At 51.2% G+C, this 22,954-nt stretch overlaps 6 protein-coding genes across 6 annotated transcripts; 4 read left to right on the top strand and 2 right to left on the bottom strand.

The window, feature by feature from the left end:
- Nucleotides 1-622: 622 nt before the first annotated feature.
- On the top strand, nt 623-1,636 carry EMH_0070240 (uncharacterized protein; the record flags this gene model as incomplete). Its single annotated transcript, XM_013502148.1, has 1 exon — nt 623-1,636. One exon carries the CDS (start codon nt 623-625, stop codon nt 1,634-1,636), a length of 1,014 nt encoding a protein of 337 aa, XP_013357602.1.
- Nucleotides 1,637-4,135: 2,499 nt separating this feature from the next.
- On the top strand, nt 4,136-5,158 carry EMH_0070130 (uncharacterized protein; the record flags this gene model as incomplete). Its single annotated transcript, XM_013502147.1, has 1 exon — nt 4,136-5,158. One exon carries the CDS (start codon nt 4,136-4,138, stop codon nt 5,156-5,158), a length of 1,023 nt encoding a protein of 340 aa, XP_013357601.1.
- A 1,225-nt stretch (nt 5,159-6,383) lies between these two features.
- Nucleotides 6,384-9,784, bottom strand: EMH_0070020 (uncharacterized protein; the record flags this gene model as incomplete). The annotated part of the gene is made up of 5 exons (XM_013502146.1): nt 6,384-6,953; nt 7,369-7,475; nt 7,690-7,775; nt 7,906-8,078; nt 8,198-9,784. The coding sequence occupies 5 exons, from the start codon at nt 9,782-9,784 to the stop codon at nt 6,384-6,386; spliced, it is 2,523 nt and encodes an 840-aa protein (XP_013357600.1).
- Nucleotides 9,785-12,890: 3,106 nt separating this feature from the next.
- On the top strand, nt 12,891-13,805 carry EMH_0069910 (uncharacterized protein; the record flags this gene model as incomplete). Its single annotated transcript, XM_013502145.1, has 1 exon — nt 12,891-13,805. One exon carries the CDS (start codon nt 12,891-12,893, stop codon nt 13,803-13,805), a length of 915 nt encoding a protein of 304 aa, XP_013357599.1.
- A 1,184-nt stretch (nt 13,806-14,989) lies between these two features.
- EMH_0069800 (non-transmembrane antigen, putative) lies at nt 14,990-17,552 on the top strand (the record flags this gene model as incomplete). The annotated part of the gene is given in 7 exon segments (XM_013502144.1): nt 14,990-15,278; nt 15,507-15,640; nt 15,835-16,083; nt 16,087-16,266; nt 16,508-16,685; nt 16,861-17,125; nt 17,276-17,552. Coding segments are annotated over 7 exon segments (1,572 nt in total).
- Nucleotides 17,553-17,871: 319 nt separating this feature from the next.
- On the bottom strand, nt 17,872-21,862 carry EMH_0069690 (uncharacterized protein; the record flags this gene model as incomplete). The annotated part of the gene is made up of 10 exons (XM_013502143.1): nt 17,872-17,951; nt 18,100-18,223; nt 18,511-18,745; nt 18,877-19,117; nt 19,342-19,495; nt 19,613-19,812; nt 20,004-20,313; nt 20,469-20,609; nt 21,079-21,235; nt 21,471-21,862. 10 exons carry the CDS (start codon nt 21,860-21,862, stop codon nt 17,872-17,874), a joined length of 2,034 nt encoding a protein of 677 aa, XP_013357597.1.
- Nucleotides 21,863-22,954: the final 1,092 nt, after the last annotated feature.

Here is a 22,954-nt window from a genome sequence, read left to right as displayed (position 1 = left end):
GCTCGAGGATACGTTTTCGTGTGCATTGCAGTTTGACGCCGTCGGTTCGGTACGACGAACAACAAATGCAATCGTGTGCGCACCGGTCCAGTGCCGCCAGATTGAAGAATAGTGCACTCGTGTGTATATCGCGGACGCATAACAGATGAAATGCAAATTCCACCCAAAATTTTAAATACGAATAATATTTTGATTCGAAATGCAATTTCCTTTTCATGCATTGATACTAGGTTCATGAGTGATCGTTCGTCGGCACCCTTGCGCCACAGCGGATCGTCGGCGCAACTGTGATGGAGCGCCGAAAGAGATAAAAGTATCCAAGCTTCACGCTCCACTACCGGTAAATAAATTAGTTGCTGCAAAAGATACAAACAGAAAACAAAACAACAAATAGCTTGGGCTGGCCCTGCAGCTGGCCCGTTTGTGTGGTCGCCACGCGAAAGTGCAAGTGGAGCACCGCCGGTCGCGCGTGGATGTGTCTCGTGTCTCCTCGCAAGAGACACCGCCCCCCAGCGCGAAAACACAGGGCAGGTTCACCCCGCCACCGTGTTTGACTTGAAATTTCTGGTAATTTTTTTCCCACGGAATGGGGATACCTTTTTGTTTGTGTATGCGTTCGAATATGTGCCGCTCCATCCCACTCTTCCTCGCCTCCCTGGCGTTTGCTGTTGCAGTCAGCAAGCAACTGGGGAACGCGGAGGCCTCTCCCTCTGCATCCGAGGTGGCTCTGCATCACGACGAAGCTCAAGTGAGAAGTGAAGAAGTCTTTGCTCGCGAGGCAAGCTTGAAAGAATCCGGGAGGCGCTTCAGGACATCACTGGCTATCGCCTCTCTAGTGGCAGCCGTTGCTGCACTTGTATTTGTTATTTCCCACTGCTTTAGAGGGCTCGAATCCAAACGCACTTTTAGTGGCCAGGGAGTAGTTGCTCGACGACTTGCATGGGAGGATGGATCGGATGAGGAAGGAGAGGGGGCATGCGCCCCTGGTTACGGTTTCTTCGGTGGCGTACCCGTTGCTAAGGACGGATCAGGATCACCTGTAAGAGTCCTCGTTTACATCCAAGACGGAAAACCTTTTTTTCATCATCCTAAAACTGAACGGGAAGTTCCCCTTATAGTGAAGCATGTAGACGGCGTAGGTCTGATGCTGCACGAAGCGGGTACCCATTTTGACCTTGAATGGCTGATGTACCACCCAGACGAACCGAAGCCCTCAGAGGGAGGCGAATCAGCTGGAGAAGGAGCAGAGGAGGGTGAGGAAGCAGCAGCGGGTGGAGAAGAGGAAAAGGCAGACTCAGACTCCAGCTCCAGTGACAGCGAGGCTGAGGGAGGAGAAGAAGACAGACCAAAAGCGGAAAGAATTGTGTATAAACCCCCACAAGAAGAATGGACTCATGAGGAAAACCCGGAGTTTCCTTACGTGGTGTTCATAAGTGGCATGCCATTTCAAGTTGATGCAAACAACGGAGAGCTCCAAAAAGTTCTGTTAGAGACCCGACATGGCGAGCTTGTTTTCATGCATCCTGTATTCGGGCAGCCAATGAAGCTTGGTCTCGTTGAAGGGGACCTAAGGAGTTCAGAAGGCTTTACGGTCACTGAATTAGTTGAAAAGATTAAAGAAATGGGACCGCCATAGTAAAAATCATTTCCTGTCCTCCAACAACCAAAATGAAATTTTAAAAAGTCATATGGCTTTCCCCGGGTTTTCTTATGCATTGGCAGGAGTCAATCGAGAGAACCAAAAAGCATGAGTTTTGGGCGCTTCACCTTCCCTTTTTGGATCCGTGATCAGGATCATCGTTTGCCCCCAACACTGTTACCGCCAGTTTGTTTTGTGGATAACTCGCTTTTGTAAGACGCCTAACGAATTTTTAGTTTTCAATATCTGCGTACTGCTTAGTCCATAGAAGCAACGCAAGAGGGAGTTACGGTGTAGCATGACAACGGNTTCAATATCTGCGTACTGCTTAGTCCATAGAAGCAACGCAAGAGGGAGTTACGGTGTAGCATGACAACGGATGCGACTGCGTAGCCCTGTTTCACCGTAACGCAGACGAGTATGGTACTTCTGAAGTGGTGAGCAGAAGGTCTGAATTGCTGCTTAGAAGATACAGTAGGGATATGAGCTGAGTTAACTTCGCCCTATTTTTGTTGCTTAGGGGCAAGCGGCGGAGCGTGGCACCGACTTTCATTGTCTGTCGTGGCGTCACGTTGCAGTGTACCCCGTCGGCTGCTTGGAAATAGGTCTCGGCGCTACACACGGGGCAAGTTCACTGCAGCACCATCTTTAGAGGAAAATTACTTCTGGATAGAGCTTCGTCCCTTTTTGCTAAAAATCCACTATTCTTTTGGGTTTAAAGGTGTCCTCATTTGCCATACCCCATCGGCTCATCGATCCATGTTGCAGGATGCAGTATGGGGAAGGCAGGGGGTTAAGGGACTTCCTCCCTGCCTTTGCTTTACCGCATCATAGTGGAGCTCAGACCGCAGAATTGTAGAAGATTTTACGGACAGGGCGAGCTCCGAAAGCTCCGGAAAACAGTTCTTGCGAACGTTCGCTGCCATCTACATTGTGGAAGCGGGGGTTGCCCTTGGTGGTGGTGGTGCCTCAAGCAGCCAAATAATGGCATTTCTAAGGGAAAGGAGCTGCAAATCTAGGGAGCGCGAAGCCAGAAGGGGGTCCTACCTTGTCAGCCGCAAACAGAAATGTCCCCGTTAGTGTGCAGCAGCCATTAGAACGACCGCTTGTAGCTAGTGCTGGTCTTATCAAGGTGTCTTGGTCGCAAGGCACAGATTGCCCCTGCCATGCCAACAGTATGCCCCGAGCTCAATGCGCACTAAAACGGCAGTAGAACATAATCTAGCCAAATCATAATTTCCGTAGGTTCTGGCCTGAGCGTGGTGTTTGCGATGAAAACCAGTAGATAAGCTGGGCTTGTATATGCGCCGTGCCTGACAGATCAGCAAGACGCTTGCACGGGAAGCGCAGCCAATTTAGTTTCGAAATCGTAAGAGAGCAATAAGGGATGCAATTTAGGTTCTTATATTAGCCTGCTCATATTGGGCTCCTGTAGGTAAGGGGGCATTACGGGAATGTTGCTACTGCTGGAGAAACATTGTACTGAGCAGCGGGCTCTGCTGATGCTACGTATGCATCCTACGTCAACCCTCCCGGGTTCAAACTCTTCATCTATGCGCTAAACGCAACCTGTCTCCACTATAATTGCATAAATATTCAAATATTCGTCCTTAAAACAAAGTTGTATTCGAAAAACTTAAATAGTCTGCCGCGCGGCAGTCTCTCAGCCACAGCGTCTGTCCTCCCAGCCAGCCCCAACGTGTTTCTGCCGAGCATTCGTGACATGGATATCTCATATTCTTACCTAGAATATTGCCATTTATATCTACTAGTATTGTATTTGTCATCTTTCATCTGCTTTCATCTGACAAGGTCTCTGAATGTTCCACTTGAGCTCCATTCTAATGCCTGTGCAGTAAGAACAGCTCGCTCTCGCTGGACCATTGGTTTGTAATGACAGCGCTGGGCTCAGGCAGCATAAGGCTATGAATATGAACTGTTTGCCTACCCAGTCTACTTGAAATCAACATGAATTTGAATTTCGCACCGTCTTGATGGCTGTCTGAAGGACTGAAAAATGGTCAAATAGTCAAACAGGAACAAACCGCTGAACTCCATAGTGGTCGTTGCTCGGTTCGTGCTTGAGGCCCGGACGACGGGGCTGTGAGTCTAGGGTACTCTGACACTTCTGTTTTGTCTTGAATAGAGGATATATATTCAACATAAATCTTCTGTCCAATAGTTGGAGGAATCTGCATGAAAACCCACCGTGTGCATCGCCCTGGACATACTTACCTAGGGTTTTCCCCAGCCCGCCGTCACCATCGCTCGTGGTTCTGCGATACCCTGTTTGCGACAATTTTCGGCAAAAATCAAACCAGCTTAGTACTTTCAGCCGAGAATGCCTTGAAACAGTATACATCTAGCAGAATTACTCTTTGGTGGCCCTTACACCTGTCCGCCGCCGACGGCCACGGACTCTGTACACCCAGGGGAAGTTGAACTAACACAGAGATTCCGCGTGCCTTCAGTAGAAACCCCTTCATTGACACCGCCATGGCAACCCGTTTGGCTTCGTTACTTCTTCAGGTGCCTCCCTGCATACATATGCATTCCTCGAGTGCCCGGTCGGGGGAATCAGACAGCAAACTAGCCTCAACGCGTGCAGGTAGGCTCCCCCGTCAGGATCAGTCTACCTGTAGAACAGAAAGAGATTGCAAAAGATTGGAGGGAACCGTTTCACCGCCAGCAGCATCCCACAAGAAAAGGCTTCGCTGTCCTCTGCAGGGGGCTGCAACAGCAGACAGGGAAGTTGAGTTGCCAATATCAAGCCAATGGGCTCACTCTTTCTCTGTGAGGCCAAATGGATGGGTGAAGGGTATCATCGTGTTAGCTCTAACACTAATGTGCCTTGTGCAGCATGTCGCCTGCGTTCGGCCCTTGGGAGGCGACCAACTTGAATGGCCAAATGCCCCTCAAGTGCACATCGGCTCGAATGAAAAGCTGCAGGCTGAAGCCATCAGCCTAATGAGGCATCAGTTTTCTCAGATGGCCAATCAGAAGGTACTGGAAGCTGAGGCAGAACCCTCGTTATCCTCTTCTCAAAAGTTAACTACAAAGTCCTTAGTCATGCTGCAGCTTGACGGGTCGGCAGCAAGCGCTGCAGGAACTCGATCTGCAGGGTTCCTCGACAGCGCAGACAACCTGGGAGCAGTTCTTGTGGGGGAGATGGACGGAGACGGAACTATGAGAAAGGTGATGGAAACGGGACTGGATATGCGTGGGGGGCCTTTGACTGCTGAATCGGCACCCTATTCATTCTTGAATTGGGGGCAAATAGGGGGAATGATGCAAAGCCCAGCACTGGCTCATACCGGTATGCCAGTGTACATGCCTCGCCAGGTTGTTGGGACCACCATCGGGCTGGATTTTGATTCTCCTGCCACTTTCCACGGGCCTCTGTTGGTGCTGCTTATGGTCTGCATCCTCATCTTCTTCGTCGTGCTCCTTCTGTGCTGCTGGATGGTCAAAAGCAAGCAAAAGCATGACAAATATATGGCAGAGAAACTCCCGCGCTAAAACCCACAAACAGTCTAAACACCCTGAGTAAAGAAAACTGCGGCGCGAACAAGCATACAAAGGGGCAGAGCGACAAACGCGAAGGGAGTCCTGCTACCTACTGCCACTTCTCGTTCACATCGCCCAAAGGCATCTGTGTAAGCATTTCAAGGATACGCAGCAGAGAAGACCACCGACGGACCTTCGTCCAGAGAAACTTTATGCTCTAGCCTTCCCCAGCAACAGGGGACTCAGGGTGATGGAAACAGGATAATCAAGCAGCCCAAACAGCCTTCGAAAGCTGTCAACTTTGATTTGATATTTGATATTTTGTCGTAATTTATTTGCTGTGAAGTTGCTAGGCCTCCTCCTAGTTCATGTGGCCTTCACTACTCGGAGCGATAGCCGCTCTCCCTGCTCTGTGTTAAGCGCATATAATTTTATTTTTCGCAGCCTCGAACTTATCGGCTCGCGTGCTCGCTGTGGCGCGGCGGTAGGCCAATGGGCCTTTATATTTTCCTGGCGTTTCACAGCAGACACACACTGTAGTATGCTGTGCGCATTGCGCATGCCCACCCATGCTCAACACACGAAACTTATTCCACTGCAGCGCCTCCGCGCAGCTGTCTCAGAACTCCTGCAGTGTGTATAGATCGTTCAAAGCAATCAGTGTCTCTCCAAAGCTTCGATTGCATAGAGGAGTCAGTGCCACTGATGTTACTACCGGATTGCCTTAACGGTGCCGTAGTATCCCTTTCTCGTCTGGTTGAGACCAGATATAAAAGGAGGAAAACTAAAAAGCAGGTGTAGTGCTGAACAAATAAACCCCGCTTTGTTCGGGTGTGCATTCAATGCCTTTCGCGCTCACTGGGCCTCGGAAATCCCTTAAGGTCCAGCAAGAGCGTGCAAAGGCCCATCGGCGAAGCAGTGAGAGTAATAAATAAAACCGAAAAAATTTTGGCAAGCGGAGGTCCCGCTGGGTTTTCAATACACCCTACTCGAAGCCATATGCGCCCACATACAGCTCCCCAAGGCGAAGCCATTCTGTCAACAGAAGAGTCCTCGAAAGACAGTTTGGGGCTAACCCTATCCGTATACAGGCCTCCAGCGGTCAACGCCTGAGGTTTTTCCTCCCTGTAGTGCAGCATCCCTTGTCCTCACCTGTTTAAGCTTCCCTCAAGTTCACTAAGCCCTAAATTCTAATCGGGGAGGCAATGCCATTGCAGTATGCAAGGAGTAAGCAACGTCAGGGGCTGAAAAACTCCGCCCAAGCATTCCGCACAAACCCGAGAGCTGCGTTACCAACATGCGCCTGCGCACTGTCGCCTGCATCCCCGCTTTCGCGGGGAGTCCCTGTGGGCAGCACTACCTGCGCCCTGCAATTGGGGCAGGTGGCGCTGCAGCGCAGCCATGCTCTCGCACACTCCCAGTGAAAGGCATGGCCGCAGGTCAGGGTCACGGACTCTGTGCCGTCTTGCAGCTGCAGTGTGCATACGGTGCAGCAGGGCGCCTCCAGCTCCCCCCCGACTGCTGCAGCCTCTGCCGAAGGAGAGGATGTTGAAGATTGAGAATGCTCTAATTTACCTGGTGAAACTACTGCAGCAGATTCTCTTGCGTCTTTTTCTGTTCCCTTCTTCGCGTCTTCTTGGGGGACTCGCGTGCACAAGTGACCATACAAGCGTTGATATTCAGAAAAGCAGAAAGGCCCCACAAGCTGCCGCTTCACTGCCGCCTCCAAACCCTCGTCTATCCCTCGAGAACCTCCCCGCATGCCTCCAGAAGGCAACACCCGCAGCAGCAACTGCGGATCCAAGGACTGAACACCCCAAACCCAACACTAAAAGTAAACATGCTGCAGTAAGCATTCAGCAAGCACGTAACAGCTGAGTCGGCAGGCAACCAACAGCAGCCAACGCCCAATCAATTCTCTAGTTACAGATGCCCCCACCAGCGGAAAAATCTACAACCCAAACGATTGCCCCTGCACAAACCCTAGCACAATGCCGTAGGGCAAATCGCAACCCAAAACAGTCGGTAGCCCCAACCCTAAACCAAACCTCGCACCAAACCGTGGCACAAACCCCAAGGCAATTTATAGCCAAAACCCCATTCGCAACTCCAACAGCTTTAGAGCCAAGTCACGCCAATCCTGCTAAGCTATCCACCGTCTACGGTTAATATCCTTGTCTAAACCTTGACTGGCTAGAGTACACGCAAGGAACCCCACGCACCTGCGCTGCTGCCACGATGGCGAAGGGCTGCACCCGCGCCGGCAGGCGACGGACGCGGGAGAGGATTTCTGGAGGCAAAATGTCGATGAGAGAAGGGTTCAGAGACCCTGAATCGCACGCCACAGCAGCATAACTGATGGCCAAATACCACATAGTAACACACGGCCACCGATGTGTATAAACACTCAAGTGCGGACAAAATGCACAGTTGCTTATTTCATGGCAAGAAAGTACGTATATCCACATCTGTGCGCATCACTTGCGTATAATAAAGTAAATGTACTTATATATAAACGCGGATGAACAACCCTCTCACCGTACCCTCAAAGTGCACGACTGTCTCTGGACCGACGCGGGCGACAGGCACAGTGGACGGTTCCGTGGCAATAACCTTGAACTCCACGCCCCTGCAGCAGTCGAAGCCAGAAAAGCGCGTGGCACATTTTGAGTGTTCTCACGCGGCAGAGGGAAAAGTCAGGAAAATCCCCTGAGTGCTGTTGCTAACTGCATTCGGGTTGTGGCTGTTGCACGCCGGACCTGAATGTGAATATATCTCCCTTTCTTATTAGGCGCCAGGGCTGTTCCTTCAAAAAGGGCTGCAAATAATCCTCAAAGAGACGGAAAGAATAAGTCGTCGGCAACGTATCGGCAAAAGGCAGTATGTGAACTCGTCTGTATTCGCCCCAAGGATCCACAGATATATAAATTGCCTGAAGCACGCAAATCGCATTGGAAGCATTGCTCCCGTAGTTTGCAAGACAAAAGCCGCAGACGAGTAAAAACAATAAGACGCGCGTGTGTTGCGAATACACTGAACAGGAAGCCTCACCGTGTCTTTCCAGACGAAGCCTGGCCCGTTACCCGGATCTGTGGCCCACACGACGAAAGTTAAATCCTTAATAACCAGCTTTTTCCCAGGAAACACAACCACTGCGGCGTCTCGACAGTTGTCGCCATCCGCTGCTGTGGCAGGAGAGGAAGGGAGAGAAGTTCCTCCACTCCTTGCTCGAAAGTAAGGGGCCACAAAGTCATGGAACAGTACATTTTCGCTCAGGTTGAACACCCCTTTGCCTTGGGCTCCTGCTTTTGCGCAATCAGACCCACGCCCTGCTACACGTTGGTCACCGGAAGGAGATGGAAAGTTGAAATTCAGCTGCAATGTCCGTTGCTGCCGGAACAACGGTTGCTCCTGCTCCTGACCCTGCCGCTCCTCCTCATGCCTTCGTTGTTGTTCATCGCGCGAAGATGCTGCGGCGCCTTCCTCTGGCCCGGCGGCATCACTTAGGCGGAATGGGACACCTCCGCCCATCTCATTCTCACCACCAGAATCGTCTTCACCCGATCCCGAACCCAAGTCGGAATCGTCGAGTACGGCAGCAATGACCTCTTCCGCTCTGTTGTACTCCCGCGGCGGCCCATGCCGTCTCCGCCGCCTTTCGCTAGTACCCTCGGAAGCGCCCCAGTCAAAAGGAGAGCCTAACTGTCGACGACGGCGCTCTGCTTCGGCAACTGCAGCTGGGGCTGCTGCAGGATCCTCGGTACCGCTTCTGCCACTGCTGCTATTGCTGTTGCTGCCTTCAGAGATTCCGGCGACATCGCCTGCCAAGCGGTGGGACCCCTGATTTCTTTGACTACTGCGGCCGTCGTTGCTGCTGTTATTGTTGCTGCTCGCTCTGAATTCCCCCACAACCCCCCTCTGTAATGCCTCCGAGTACGAGGCAACGCCTGCCCGCCGTGCGTAAGCGCTGTTTGGGTGGATGAGGGCCAATAGCTGCACTCGGCGCAAAGGCTGGAGAGGGCTGCCAGAAGTGAAGACGACTGTGGATGAAGTTATCACGCCTGAGTGCGGCAAACATGCCACGACAATGTATGTGTATTCGTCGTCAGGTGCTTCTGAGCTGCTGCTCCGTTCTCTGCGTTGTTGCTGTTGCTGCAACTGCTCCTGCTGCTGCTGGTGTTCCTGTTGTTGCTGTTCTTGCTCCTGTTGCTGTTGCACTCTATGCTGCTGCTGCTTCTGCTGCTTCTCCTGCGTCGTCGTTTTAGGTTTGGAGCCCTTCGACTCCTTGGTTGGCCGTCTGACCTTTAGGTACAGGTACTGGCGAACAGTTTTCCCTTCCTTCATCAGCCCAGTGAGGGCGGCGAATACCCAAGCCTTTGGAGCCTCTCTAGAAACAGGAAGCAGATGAATCTTCTCTACGGCCGCCCTCTCGGCAGCTGCGTTATCATCGCCGACAGCGCGCGACTCCAGTTGACGAACTGAACTGCCAGGCTCACTGCAAGAATGGCGGCCTGCTGATGGCATCGGCACTACTGTAACTCCCCCAGTGTCTCTAGGGCGGTGAATGCTGGATGCGCCCTGCAGTTCCCTTGTTTCAGTTGTTGCCGGCGGAGCTGGCTGTGCTGCGGAACCCAACATCGCAGTCTGCTCCGGACTTGCGACCTCCGAAGATGTCCCCCCAACGACGCAAAGGGGAAAGGCGACAAGACGCAGGTTTAAACAAAACTAAAGACAAATGAAGGACACGTGCATGGACGGACAGCAAGACAGACAGGAGAGCCAGGATGGCGTCAGCTTCAGGGCAATCACTCCCCAGCCGCCCCCCTTGTGTGGATATCAGGAAGCTGTAAGAAATGGCAAAAAGAAGGGCATTTGAGGAAAAAGACACGAAGAAGGACTGCAGATGTCGCGAGCAGTCGGTAACCCGGCTGCGCAGTGGAGGATCCGTCCGTGACGGCCGTTTCACAGAAGTGTGACAAACTGGGCGAATGTTTCAATAAATCCCATCGCTAACTAAGGCCATGAAGCCCGTGCCAACGATAGGAACAACTTGTATCTGCAAACAAGCGAGCAATGATTCCGTCGGGTCACCTAGCACTGGTTTGTTGCGGGCACGCAACGAGGCAAACGCCACCTACACAACTCTAGCCGAGAAGACGGCCGCATTCTCTAGGCTTTACAATATTATAATGGTTCCACTTTTTATGAAACTCGCCATCTAAAGTAGCTTTCGCTTTCTTATTTATGCCTCATGGACAACTACCGCGGCCTGGCGAGCACCCGCGAGCACCGCTGGGGAGTGCACACTGCGTATGATGGCCGTCTGTCTCTTTACTCACGTGGATCCGGATCCTGTCTTCCCCCTTCAGTAGTCCCCAAGCATATAAAGGTCAATAGAACAAGTCGTAAACAGTCTGCGAGTTGCACGGCTTCCGGGACGTCGCATCACTAATCTTGTAGAAGGCGCACAAGACTCGTTCACGTTCGTACGCGTGTTTCTACATGCTTGAAGGCAGGCTACTGAGGGTAACGTAAGTGGTTAGCAATTTCCTACAGTGTTAGAGCGCGCCTCCAAAGGGTTGGTTATGCGTGCATATAGGCGCAACTCTTGGTGTAGCATTGCCCTTCCAAATTTAAAAGCAGAAGCGTAGTGTGAAGCTCGTCCGAATATTCCTGCTTGCGTACCGGCTGACAATGAGGGCAAATAAGGGCTCAACAATCGTCTATAATGTTACTGCGTGCAAGAGTGTGGCTTAGCTATGAATGTATGAGGTGTTGCGTTGCAGCACGAGTTGCAGCAGAGTGAGTTGCAACTCGTGCCAGGCCGCCTCGCTATACCCTGGCTCCAGGCCTTAAATTTTTCCACTCGTTGTAACGGGGGTCCTCGGCCTTACCAGAAGGCAATTGTGCTGCAGTAGAGTGGATTAGCAGCAGCAGCAGAGAGAGACTCAGCCATGGTGTGCGTTTATCAGCTCCACCGAGGCCACGAGAGAGAATTATAGGGGAAGGTGCGAGATGAAACTTATTATGAACCTCGAATGTACTGGACGCAGCGCAGTGCAAGATTGCTGCTGCTGCCCAAACTGTTGAGGAGCCCCTCCGGCTGGCGCGAATTGCGCACCAACAGCATATGCGCCAAAATCAGGACTGATAAACAAACGACCATAGCCGCGAAGACGGAGGATACTACAAAAAACTAGCTCATGAGCATAACCGCTGAGTCCAACGCAGCATTCGCCGGCTCTGGCTTTCTCGCTGAGCTGCATGTACACCGTTTTGACGGCTGAATGGCATCTGCATCATGCCCCAGCATTATTGTAATACATGCTAAAGCAGCAGCATGTGCGGGAGGCCTCTACATTCAACCATCTTTTGCTGGGTGACGAGGCAAGCGAGTGACTGTGCTGCTTAGAGGACGGGCAGGCGAATGATGCAAGACCGTCTGTCTGAAGCACGAGAGTGTATTTCTGCTTGCATGTAGGTTGGCAACTGAAAGCCCCAGAGTACGTAAAGAAATTGTCGATTATGTTGGTGGATGCAGCAAGAGGGGCTCGGCAATGCCTATATGTAAGCTGCCTTGGGGCAGGAGTTGCGACAACCTGCCCTACAACAAAAGACCGGCCGCCTCCTCTTCGCAGTTGCCACAGACCCTTGCGCCCCGGTGCCCAGGACACTGCACGCTGAAAGGAAAATTAATTTCTCTTTGTAAACTCCCTAGTATTTTGACTATATTGCAGCTCGCGACGGTCGTCTATATATATATATATATATATATATATATATATATATATATATATATATATATATATATATATATATATATGTTCTTCCGGCCGAAGGGGATGCCAATTGTCTTTTGGAGAGTTTCCGAAAAGCAGTTGACCTTCCCTTTCAGCCTACAAGGTGTCCTGGCCACAGAACAAAAGGGCCTGATGCTGCTGGGGCGAAATGGCCGCATTTGTTGAGTTGCAGCGCAGCTGGCTGCAGCTCCTTTCCTGAAGCAACCCCACATGCAGGCATCCCCGAGCCTCAGTTGCTGCATGAGCTTACACTCTAGGCAATTGGTTAAAATCACTAGGGCCCTTAGAAGCCAGCCTATATGCAACGCACGTTTCAGCATCTGACCGAGCCTGCTACACTGAGAACGCGATATTCGAGCCACAGAACAAGTGTGTTGATGCATCGTTGACTCTGATGATGAGGCAACGGAATCTTCCGACACCAGTACATAATCGCAAGAGCGGAAGCACCGTCGCACGCGTGTACAGGATGGAAGGAATCCTGGTGCATTCGGCTGCGCCAGACGCCGTTTGGCTACCTGGTGTTGCTTAAAAGCATTTTATCTATGGGTATAATATGGCGGCGAGAATGTGCGGTTAACCTGTTAATGGTAGCGGCTCTCTGTTCGTTTTCGTTTGGCCTCACCAACGACTGCATGCCGTGCTTGCCCAGACCACTTACCTTCAAAATTCACTGTTCGATGGAGCTCAGACACGATATGTTTCTTATTTAGCTGTATTAACATATTGTTGGATGAATTCCCCCGAGTTGGGCCGTTATCTTCCGTTATCGCGTGTCGTGGAATCTGGGGTGTACGCGCGGGTATTTCAGGCCACACCTAGGCGGGAGCTGAGGATTCGTTCATCTGTGCTGTTCAGCTTTGCCGATGGGCTCGATTCGCGTTATTTCAGACTTTGGATGCTCATTCTTGCCCCCTACTCACACGGAATAGTGTACAGCGGTAATGGCAGCTTTTTTTCGCCTCTTCGGCCAACGGCACTCCCCGAGAAGAAGTAGTCTGGAAGATGTAGCAGCCGTATCTCCATGTGAGAGGGAGTTACTGACTCACGGGAAACCTCAACTGGCTGCAGCGCAGCCCGCTGCTGCATGCTCTCACATTTCCGCAGAGGCCGAGGAGACGCCAGCATCATGGGGTTGCACACAGTCAGTGCTCGCAGGGCTTGCTATTAGTGTGTGTTTGGCGCTTTTCTGGACCTTGCCGCTGAAAGATGCGCTCCGTTATGTTGTGGAGTGCCAAAAGAATAGCCCAGCTACATACGTGTTCACTTACATCATCGCTGGACTGCTCGTCCCCGCTCCGCTGCTTTCAGTTTTGGCAGGGGTTTTGATGGGCCCTTCACCTCTGGCTGCGTTTGTGATTCTCTGTGGGAGTTTGGGTTCCGCCTGCCTAGCCTTTGCTCTATCGCGTTTCTTGCTACGGCAGTTTGTTGTCCGTCGGTTTGTGCGTCGCAGCAAACAGCTCCAAGCCATTGAGTTAGCTTTGCAGAAAGACTCTGTGAAGCTTGTGCTGTGCGCACGAATGATATTACCATTTACTTTCAACAATTATTTCCTGGGAACAACCCCTATATCGGCCACGACGTTCGCCCTATCTACGGCCTTGACAGGCATTCCCTTCGCCGTCTTGTATGCAATAATCGGAGGAGAGCTACAAAGCCTAGACAGCGCATTGGCTGCGAAGTCTTTTTCTCTTCAAGGGGCTGAAGTCAACGTTTTTGGGATATGCACGGTGTCGAAGAAGCACTTAGAGCTCGCCGGCATATGTGCCGGAATTTGTTTGTGCTTTTTTGTGGTGCGGACGATTAAGCAGTTCGCCTCTCGGGTGATTGCAGAGGCGCAACCCGAGTCAAGAGGATAGATGACGCGAGAAAAGGCAGACGGCTGCGCTCTGCCCAGCTTGTAGGCTGCGGGCATTTGAGCAAGGGGAGCAGGAGCAGTTGGTGGTGCTCTTCGGCGGTGTGTCACCTGTGAACTCCCTTGCGTTTATGCTTCTGAAGGTAGTGGACGTAATGAGTTAGAATCTAAACGCGTTTACGTACAGGAAGTAGCACTTCTGAGAGGAAGCGCCTGCTTTGCTACTGTTTTCATACGACCCCGGGGCGCAATTAAGCACGTTGAAACATAACCATAATTTTTTTACTGGTAGGCCCGAAAGGCATATTCTCGGTTAAAAGCGAACAGCAGCCAGGCAAAGCAGTAATTAGAAACTTATGTAAGGGTTCTTCTCCGGACCGTATTTCGTGAACCTCGTGTTAGGGGCTCGCTAGACTGTCGAAGGACTGAAGAACTCTGTACCCGCCAGGGACAGCCAGGCATTTCATTATTTGTTCTGTGGGAACGAGTACAGATGGTTGCAAAGTCTAGCGGTTACTGTCTGTGGGGACGCGTAACTTGCCAGGAGTGCAGCGCCGCGGTTGACACGGGCCGAGGAACTCGCCGAGGAACGACAGCTAGAGGGGGAAATAGATGCTTACCATAATCGCCTGAAGGCAAGCGGTGTTTACTTCGATCTCACGGGTAGGTTGCCGGATCCTCCGGTATCGCTCGCCCAGCGATACAATTTTGTCGCGTGCCCGGCTGGGTGATAAGATCAAGTCTCACTGTGCAAAATCGATGGGACTTTTTTGTAAGGGGATTGCTTATATAATATGCATATATGTAGTAATATATTGTTATTGGGTCACATACGGCCGGTGGGGGGTTTGAGCGCGTGGTGCAAGCGGCGAGCGGCACAGAAGCAGCCTAGAGATCGGCTGGCTCCAAGCCCATTGCTCGATGAGACGATATTTTTTGAAATTCTTCACCCTGTATCTACGTCTCGGGACCTTTTTCAACACCAAATTGATTATTTTTTTTAGTGTTTGGCTCTTGTTTTGCGGACAGTCGCTAGCCTTCCGACAAGCACTCGTGTCGCGGGTGCAGTAGCAGCTGTCTTCCACATCGGGCAGCATCGGTCAATCGATAGTTGACTCGTCGCGTGAAACCTGTATTAACATCTACCTCCTTATAACTGGTAGCTTTTTCCCCTCACAGTTGGGCGACATGGAGTGGGGAGGGAACTTACCGGCGCTCAGGCGCGTCGTTCGGATGCACTCAAGAGGCCTTATTTGGTTCGTTATCATAATTATACTGGTAAATCTTGTTGAGGCTTCGTGGGGCCCTCAGGCGCCTTCAGCAGGACCGGAAGATGTCCCCTCTGCAGTCCTGCAGCCTGTAGAGGAGCCACAGCAGAGGCGAATTCAAGAAATCCTTACGAGCATTGAAGGTGGTTCTATTCCTGCAACTGCATCACATTTTGAACGGCTTTTCGCGTCTCTACTTCGAGAAGGAGGTAATCGCACACTGGTCTCGAAAATTCATCCCACTTTGTTGGGGGATTGGGTTGTTTTATAAAAGCGCGGCAGTTCGTGTTTTCCGTGGGTAGCTTCGGCCTCCCAACTTCCGCATCAGTTTCTAAAGGTTCTTGTGTTTTAAGTGGAGGTTATGTGTCGTAATATCGGTTCTTCATCCGTGTGCGCCCTGCATTTAACTTATTTTCTGCCGGCATGTTTCTTTCCAGGAAACTACCGTGGCGGGGGACAGTTACGTATAGGGCGACTGACCCGTTATTTGGAGCAGGACGAAGTATTTAGTAGAAACACATTGCCATTCTTGGCCAGTGTTGCACGGCATCTATCGCATCTCTTCCCGCAGGTGAGGAGTCTGTTCCTAGTTGAGGGGCTGTGCTGACGTTTCGCTTCAAACAGCTTTCTCATGTGTAGCTGTTGCTTCTGTCTGTGTGGCTGCAGGGACTGAGACACATGACCAGATCGCACCCCTCGGTGCATTTGCGGCGAATTCAAGTGCTTTGTTTGTTGGCTGCAAGTTTCTTCGGGGTAATTCCTCAGAAGCAGCGGAAGTTGTTGCGCGGGTGGGGTACGTTGCGTCTAAATGCGCTGGATATGCACCACCGCGGATTCTTTGAACGAGAGCCGAAGTTCAGAGCTCTTCTGATTTACTTTAGTACCATGCAAAGGACCATGGGCAGCTGCTGGCAGCAGATGCTCAGGGACAATGACTTTACACGGGCGAAATGCACAGCCACTTGCTTGTGTCAAGAGGTTACCTTCGAGGGCAAGACACGAAGCATTTCCCCCNCCGACGAGATCATAAGTTTTTACTTGCACACTCCCGAGGCAACAACGTTTGAGGCGCCTGAGGGAGAACAAGTATCCCGGAGTGAAGTCGATGTTAATAAGATCATTACTGAGCCGCTTCCCCTCACAAACGTAACTGTCGATGTTTCTGGAGACATCACGAAGAGCGATGGGGACCTGCAGGTGCGTTGGGTCGCAGTCGTATATAGGGAATTAGAGCAGCTGGCGTCGTTCTGGAAGGAATGATATCTGCTGAAAGCCGCGAGCCGATCAGCACTTTGTGGGCATCATGCAGTCAGGTCTTTTCCTCTATTTATATGTATACATAATAGTTATATGTATACATAATAATCTAAAGGGTAGCGACTGGAACAGGCCGTTGCGATCGTTCATAGGCGTCGCTTTGGTGCGTTTGGTTCCTCAGGTTGACTTTGCAGACATGTATGTTGGGGGACTGAGCATGTGGGCGGGCCACGTTGCCCAGGAAGAACTGATATTTGCACTGAGACCCGAACTTCTCGTGATCATGCTGTTCGAGCAAGCCCTTAAAGATGATGAAGCAGTTGTTGTCAAGGGAGCTGAGAGCTTCGTACTGTATTCAGGTATCTACGCGCAGAACACGTAAAGTTACTGTATGATACTGTATGCTACCAGAAACTAGGGGGCCGTGGTTGTGCAGAGATGACGCATAAATTCAGTATCATCACTTCGTTGAACTCCTCCTGTGGCCTTGTGTTCACTCGATGTGCGCGCTTACATTCGTTGTGGTGTGAGCAGGATACGAAGATACCTTTCAGGTGTTTCCTCCTGTGGTTCCCGCTGGCTCTCACTGGAGTGTACACGGCCACACTCCTTTGGATCCGATGGGACGACGCGAAACAACTGTAGTCGCCATTGATGCCATCATTGTTAAGAATGAAAGGCAGCAATACTCGATCCAGAGCATGAAGAGAGAGATCCTTAAAGCAGCTCTTGGCTTTCAGGGTGACCCGTTTGAAGATGCCATTCATGAAACCAGGGCTGCGGTCGCGACTGGTAAATGGTAAGCAAGTTCAGTACTCTGTGCGAGCACCATCTTTGGTAGGGCGGGAGTTCTGGACTCCTAGAGTGGTAGGACTGTGCAGTGCATGCATGAGCAGGGGATGGATGTGTAATATGTAGAAAGTGGTAGAGCTGTGCATTGCGTGTGCAGGGGTTGTGTAATATTTGGGGGTGACAACGAACTAAAATCTTTACTCCAGTGGATATCAGCCACAGCTGCTGGGCGAGAACTGCACTACAAGGCATTCCGGGACAGGGCGTTGGCGCACATGGAGGCGACACTGTTGGCAATTCGCGAGAGGTTCCCCACAACAAGGGATCTGTTCGATGCAATTGTGCAGTGCATCCAACAAAGGGAAGAGAGACCTATGGGAAGCTGGAGCCTTTGGCAGGCGTTGCTGAATCTGAATGCAAGGAAGCCAGAGTGAAGCACCTCTGTTGTCGAACACAATGCGGGAAGTCGGACGCGGGTCCGCCAAGTCGGGCAACCCGTCGAACTTTTTGAGACAGGTGGATGTAACACAGTGTTTAACATGTCGTCTCAAAGATGGGCACGAGCGATAAATAGAACCAGCATCTTCGAAGTAGCACCACCAAGCAGGAAAATTCCCAATGCCGCTATGGCACACCTGGCACATGTTGGGGCTTGAAATATGTCAGCAGTGACAGTTTTCAAGAACTGCATCGGTTGGTCAGGAAGGTTGTCGGTGCACTGTTGATGGCGAGCACATGGATTCTACAATGTGCTCACGCGTCGAAGAGATTTCTGCACCCGAATATATTTTTCGGGTCCAGGCACGTCTTGACTCCACGTAGCACGGCCACACCTGTTAAGAGAGGCAGCGCAGAGCAAGGACCCCGAAGTCGCCCATCCGGCGTTCCTAGATGCTTGCATGAACGTCAGCGCAAAATCTAGTTGAAATTAGTATGTCATATATCCGTGCTCGAAAGGGCGTGACTTTGCAGTTGGCTTACTTGTTTCCCCAACAGCATTGGGCAGGAACTCGCGGCGCAGCTTTCCTATGCCGTGGTGATGTGAAATACTTCCCCCAATATCCATTATGACTTTACGTGCACCATCTTCAATTTGTTTATAGACCTGGAGATAAACAGTGGCGTTGGTTCGCCATTTACTTGCGTTTTTGCACGATAGGTTAGTGCCTCCCTTCACCGCACGTGGTTTACGTTACATCACTACTATAGCGTCGTACGCATTCGACTAGACAATGCGCAACGCATCACGCACGAAGGCATAACGGAAAAACCATCCGCCATGAGTACACTAGTCAATGTAAGACACCTACCCGGCAAACTAGGAAGAACGACAAACTGATACTATGCTCATATTGCGATAATTACAGGTAGACTTATAAAGAGCGCACGAACCTTCATGGGATCTTCCATGCCGGTCCAGTTGAATCCAAAGTAAAAGTACAGGACAGCTCCCGCGTCGTAGACCTGCGTCAGTCGAGTCATGACGAGGGGCGGATGTCGGATGCCTACACGTTTGCATTCCCTCGTTATGTAACTATGCACCAAATTTCGGCACTTGAGGACTAATGGCCATGCGATGGAAGCTTCAAATGACTCGAACACCCAGTAGTGGTCCATGATGAAGTCCCTGTATATGTCATAGACAGATGGTATATGTCATAAACAGATTGCAGCGGAAAAATCGACTACGGAAATAAAAAGGGACGCTTTACGGTGAACTACCCAGAAAGCGTATTCGGCGGTTCGAGGCTGTCTCACCGAACGTAGGCAATCAGAAATGTCATCTGATATCCCCTTTGTCCGTTCTTCGCGCCTGCTGGAAGGCCTCCAAACCTCCTTGCTGCCCTATAGAGATTCCGCTGCTGGGAAGACACTTCCTCCTTTGACCCTTCAAATAAAAGGGTACATGCGCACAGATCTTCCTCACGCCAACCCTTGACCGTATTCAGGTAGAAGTTCTTGATGCCATCTGTTAGTGCGTCTCTCAGCCCCAGGCCACCTGCGTATAGCAGCCGCGAATGGCAAAACATAGCATATTACTAGTAATAATATTATAATGCTGTGTTTTGCCTTCCGCATTATTGTTAAATGCTACTTGAGAAAACAGGCTTAGTCGCACTTACGGGGAAACAGCGGTGCAAACAAACACTGTAATGGGAGTACAAGCTGTACGCTCCACGAACAGGCCATGCAGAACAGGCCAAGTAACTGAGGAAACCTCACCTGGAGGGACAGCCCTGAAAAGAGAGCCGCACTGGGTCTGGCGTTTATCCATGAGACGGATACTCGCCGGTTGCAACTTATTGAGAGCCACGTGTCTCATAAAAGCGACGCCAACCTCGAAATTTGGGAATACTAGACATCCGTAGATCTTTTCCTGAGAAAAAGCACTACACGTAGTAACGCTGCCTTGTAGCAGTGTTGAAAAGCACGCACCTCCTCGGTATTTTTGACATGTTATCGAGCTGTAGTTCTCTCGTTCCCGTAAACGCACCTGTGGGAGAAGTTTGACCTTAAGGACCACCTGTGTAATGATTCCTAGTGTGCCTTCACTGCCCAGCACCAACTGCTGCACAGATGGGCCGCTTGAGACGCGGGGGGCAGCAAGGCGCTGATTAAGAGTTCCCTGTGGTGTTACCATTACTGCGTCAATGAGCAAGTCTTCTATGTTCCCGTAAGCATTCTTCTTCATCCCTAAAATCGACGGACAGCAGGCGGCTTGAAGACCAGACAGAATACACGTCAAATATGGTACTGTGCTGTTCATCGGGTTACGCATACTGATTAAAGAGCAGAACCTGCTCCTACTGCCGCATCTTCAGCAATTTGAATACTTAGCAGTTCAAAAGCGCATTAAGCCTATCTGAATGCATACAAAGCCTCACCTGATGCACGAGTAGCGACCCATCCACCTACGGTGCTGAATTCCAGGCTATCTGGCTCGTGGCCAAGGGTGACCCCTAGGCTTCGAAGTTGTTCTTCGAGGACCGCCCCGACAGCTCCTGCTTCTACAGTAAGAAGGAGAGCATCCCTGTCAAGCGAAAGAATTTTCTGCATGTAGCTCAGAGAAACAGTTGCCACCATCCGCTGCTCGTCCTCAGGAACTGCTAAGCCCAACGTCACCGAAGTCCCACCGCCGAACGGAATTAGACAAACTCCGTGTTGAACTGCGCACGCGACGATCACCTCCACGTCCTGAACGCATGTGCCTCCGCTCTCCTTGCCCCTTCCCCACAAAGCGAATGGCAGGCTTCCAGCACAAAAGCTACCCGCAAGGCAGCTTATGCGGGTAGCTATACAGAATGACTGGGAGCGAAAACGGGAAAACGAGCTACACCTGGAACACTTACTTCGTGGCATTTGGGGAAAAGGACTACATCTGGCAGGCGTTCGATCTGCCCGTATCTCAGTGCGAAAATCTCAGCGCACGTATGGCCATGTCCGTGGTAAAGTCTTTCTAGTCCGTCCTCTGACACTTCCACCCCAGGAGCCTGCAGGAGATGAAGGTGTTGCCACGCACGCACCCAATGAGGCTGTACACCGTCGAAGCTACATCTCTGACGCGAATATGCGCATTTACGCTTTAAAATAACAAGCTCAGAAAACTCCCTCAGGCCTCCTGGAGTCTGTATACTTATGCATGCTTGCTTTTCGTGCAGCAACTTTTGCAAAGCATCTTTGGCACATGGCGCCAACAATGCGAATGCATGAGGCATGCGTTTTTACAAAAACACTGCAGAAACACGCGGGCAACCGTCCACTTGAGAGGTCTGAGATAGAGGCAAGAGTGGACGGCATGCTCACGCAGGCGAGCAGTCAAAGGTTAAGGGCCAGAGAACAAGAGGCCTAAGGCAATGTGCACTGCATCCGTGGGCTTTATTGGACTCAACAACCATTGAAGCAGCAGACAGTTATCCATGAGACACCTTCTAACGACCAAAAATGCTAAGCTCCACCAACCTGCGACAGGAGGTCGCGGATGAATTCACTCTTGATAAGGCGCTGAGGGCTAATGATAATTTCTTCCTTGGGTAAGGACTTCGCCTCGAGGTCCAGCCCCTCGATTGAGTTTGTAAACCTTTGCCAGTGCTGGAGCCGTTGGCCGCATAAGGGGTACCTAAACAACGAACACGCATATTCGCGGAAAGGCGAGTCAAGCCAAAGTACAGCCCATAGCCTCGTAAAGTACCCTCTGCGTATTCCCTTCGCTGCAGAGGCGAGAGCCATACGCTGCCGCTCCATGTCCTTGAAATGAATGCATTGCCAATTGAACAGAGCAGTGGCACGACAAAGTTCGCACAATAGCCGGGTGGGGCATGTGACGGCTTCTATGGTGTTCTGTGTTTCTGCACCTGTTGCCTGTCACTGTCAGCGTGGCCTTGTCAAGGAAGTATATATAGGTATCTTTAAACCCCCATCCGTTGGTCTTGCAGACTGCTGCGCGGTTTCGGCCGTGGTGTATCTCGTGGGCGGGCAGACGAAGGGCAGCGAAGGCCTCGGGTGGAAAACGCAAGGGGAGTCGCAGGCTGCTGGGGGACTGGAGGGCAACTGCCTGTTGAGCATTAACCTTCTGATCATTCCCTCGTCGTACTACTTCGGTTGACGAGCTCAGCGTGGAACCGTTATTCCCAGAAGACATTTCGGATTTTACTTCAGGCGGATGCCTCTGGAAGACAAACAACAGAGAACACAAGGCTCCCTCCCAAAAATCCGTAAACAGAACCAACAACACCTGCTGAGTCATCCACGGCACAGTCGGGTTTCCGTTCGAAGTAGAGGCTCTGCCATACGTGCTGAATCTGCGACGGGTGATTGTGAGCAAAGGATAGGGGCCACTGCACGTCGTAGTGGATGTCGGAGGGGCACTTGAGGGCCCTTTGGGGTAGTGCTTACGAGGAAGTTGCTATACCATGAGCGGAAGCACTTGGGAGTCTGCCGTGCTGAGGCTGTAGAAGTCCCTCTGTAGTGGTCAGGTACCCTTGGGAAGGCGTTCGGTGGAGCAAGCCAAATAGCAGAAGGTAACGGTTCAGTTGGCTCTCAGAAGGCGCTAAAGTGCATGCAGGAGGGGAGGTAAACAAAGCACGCGCAACGAGCTTCTGTACGTGCTATTGGTTCGGGAGTTCTTGCAATCCACACGCCCTATCCGCAGCTACCACGGACTATGCATCGCCCGTAAAAATAGAGAGACTCTTGTCCAACTGTGGCGCCGCTTCCTTTGAGATTAGGGATTGGCCTTTGGGCAAGACAGAGGGTGAGCCGTAAGGTTGTTCCAGCAGGAATGGTAGCAGGAAGTCCACGATCTTCTCCTGTTTAATTAAGATAATCAAAATATATAGTTGGAGATAATTTTGCGCAAATCTTTACCCACGTCAATTCAGCCAACCCGCAGTCTCCGAGATGTCGCTGCTGTCTGTGCGGAGCCTCAAGATCGGGTCCTCATCGCAAGCCAAGGTGGATGCGAAGGTGTCTGCCTTCCACCTCATTGGGTTTTACTTTAATATTACTGAATATTGGAGATATTAATGTTGCCCATGCCTCCAGATGGAGGAGCAGTCGCTACTTTCCGGTGCATGATTTGCGCGAACATCCACTGCCGGCCTCCTGATGGTGCCACTCTCTGATTTCAAATAGGAAAGCTGCTTCTCTGTTCGCATATCCAGGAATCATTTCTACTTATCCTTAGGAGTGATCGAGAGGATTCGTAACTCGCAAGGCGTGGGTGCTGTCTCCGCTAGTTCCGTCATGAAAAACCCACTAACAAATGCCGGGTGTAACATGAGTTAGCGCAGAGTTAGCTCAGGAGCCTATCGACAGCTTTGGCATGCTGCGCGTAAGC

This window comes from Eimeria mitis, genomic scaffold (assembly GCF_000499745.2).
Source record: "Eimeria mitis Houghton genomic scaffold, Emh_scaff84, whole genome shotgun sequence".
NCBI classification, from domain to species: Eukaryota; Apicomplexa; class Conoidasida; order Eucoccidiorida; family Eimeriidae; genus Eimeria; species Eimeria mitis.
The sequence above is the reverse complement of the archived record's forward strand: the minus strand, read 5'-3'. Positions and strand labels throughout refer to the sequence as shown.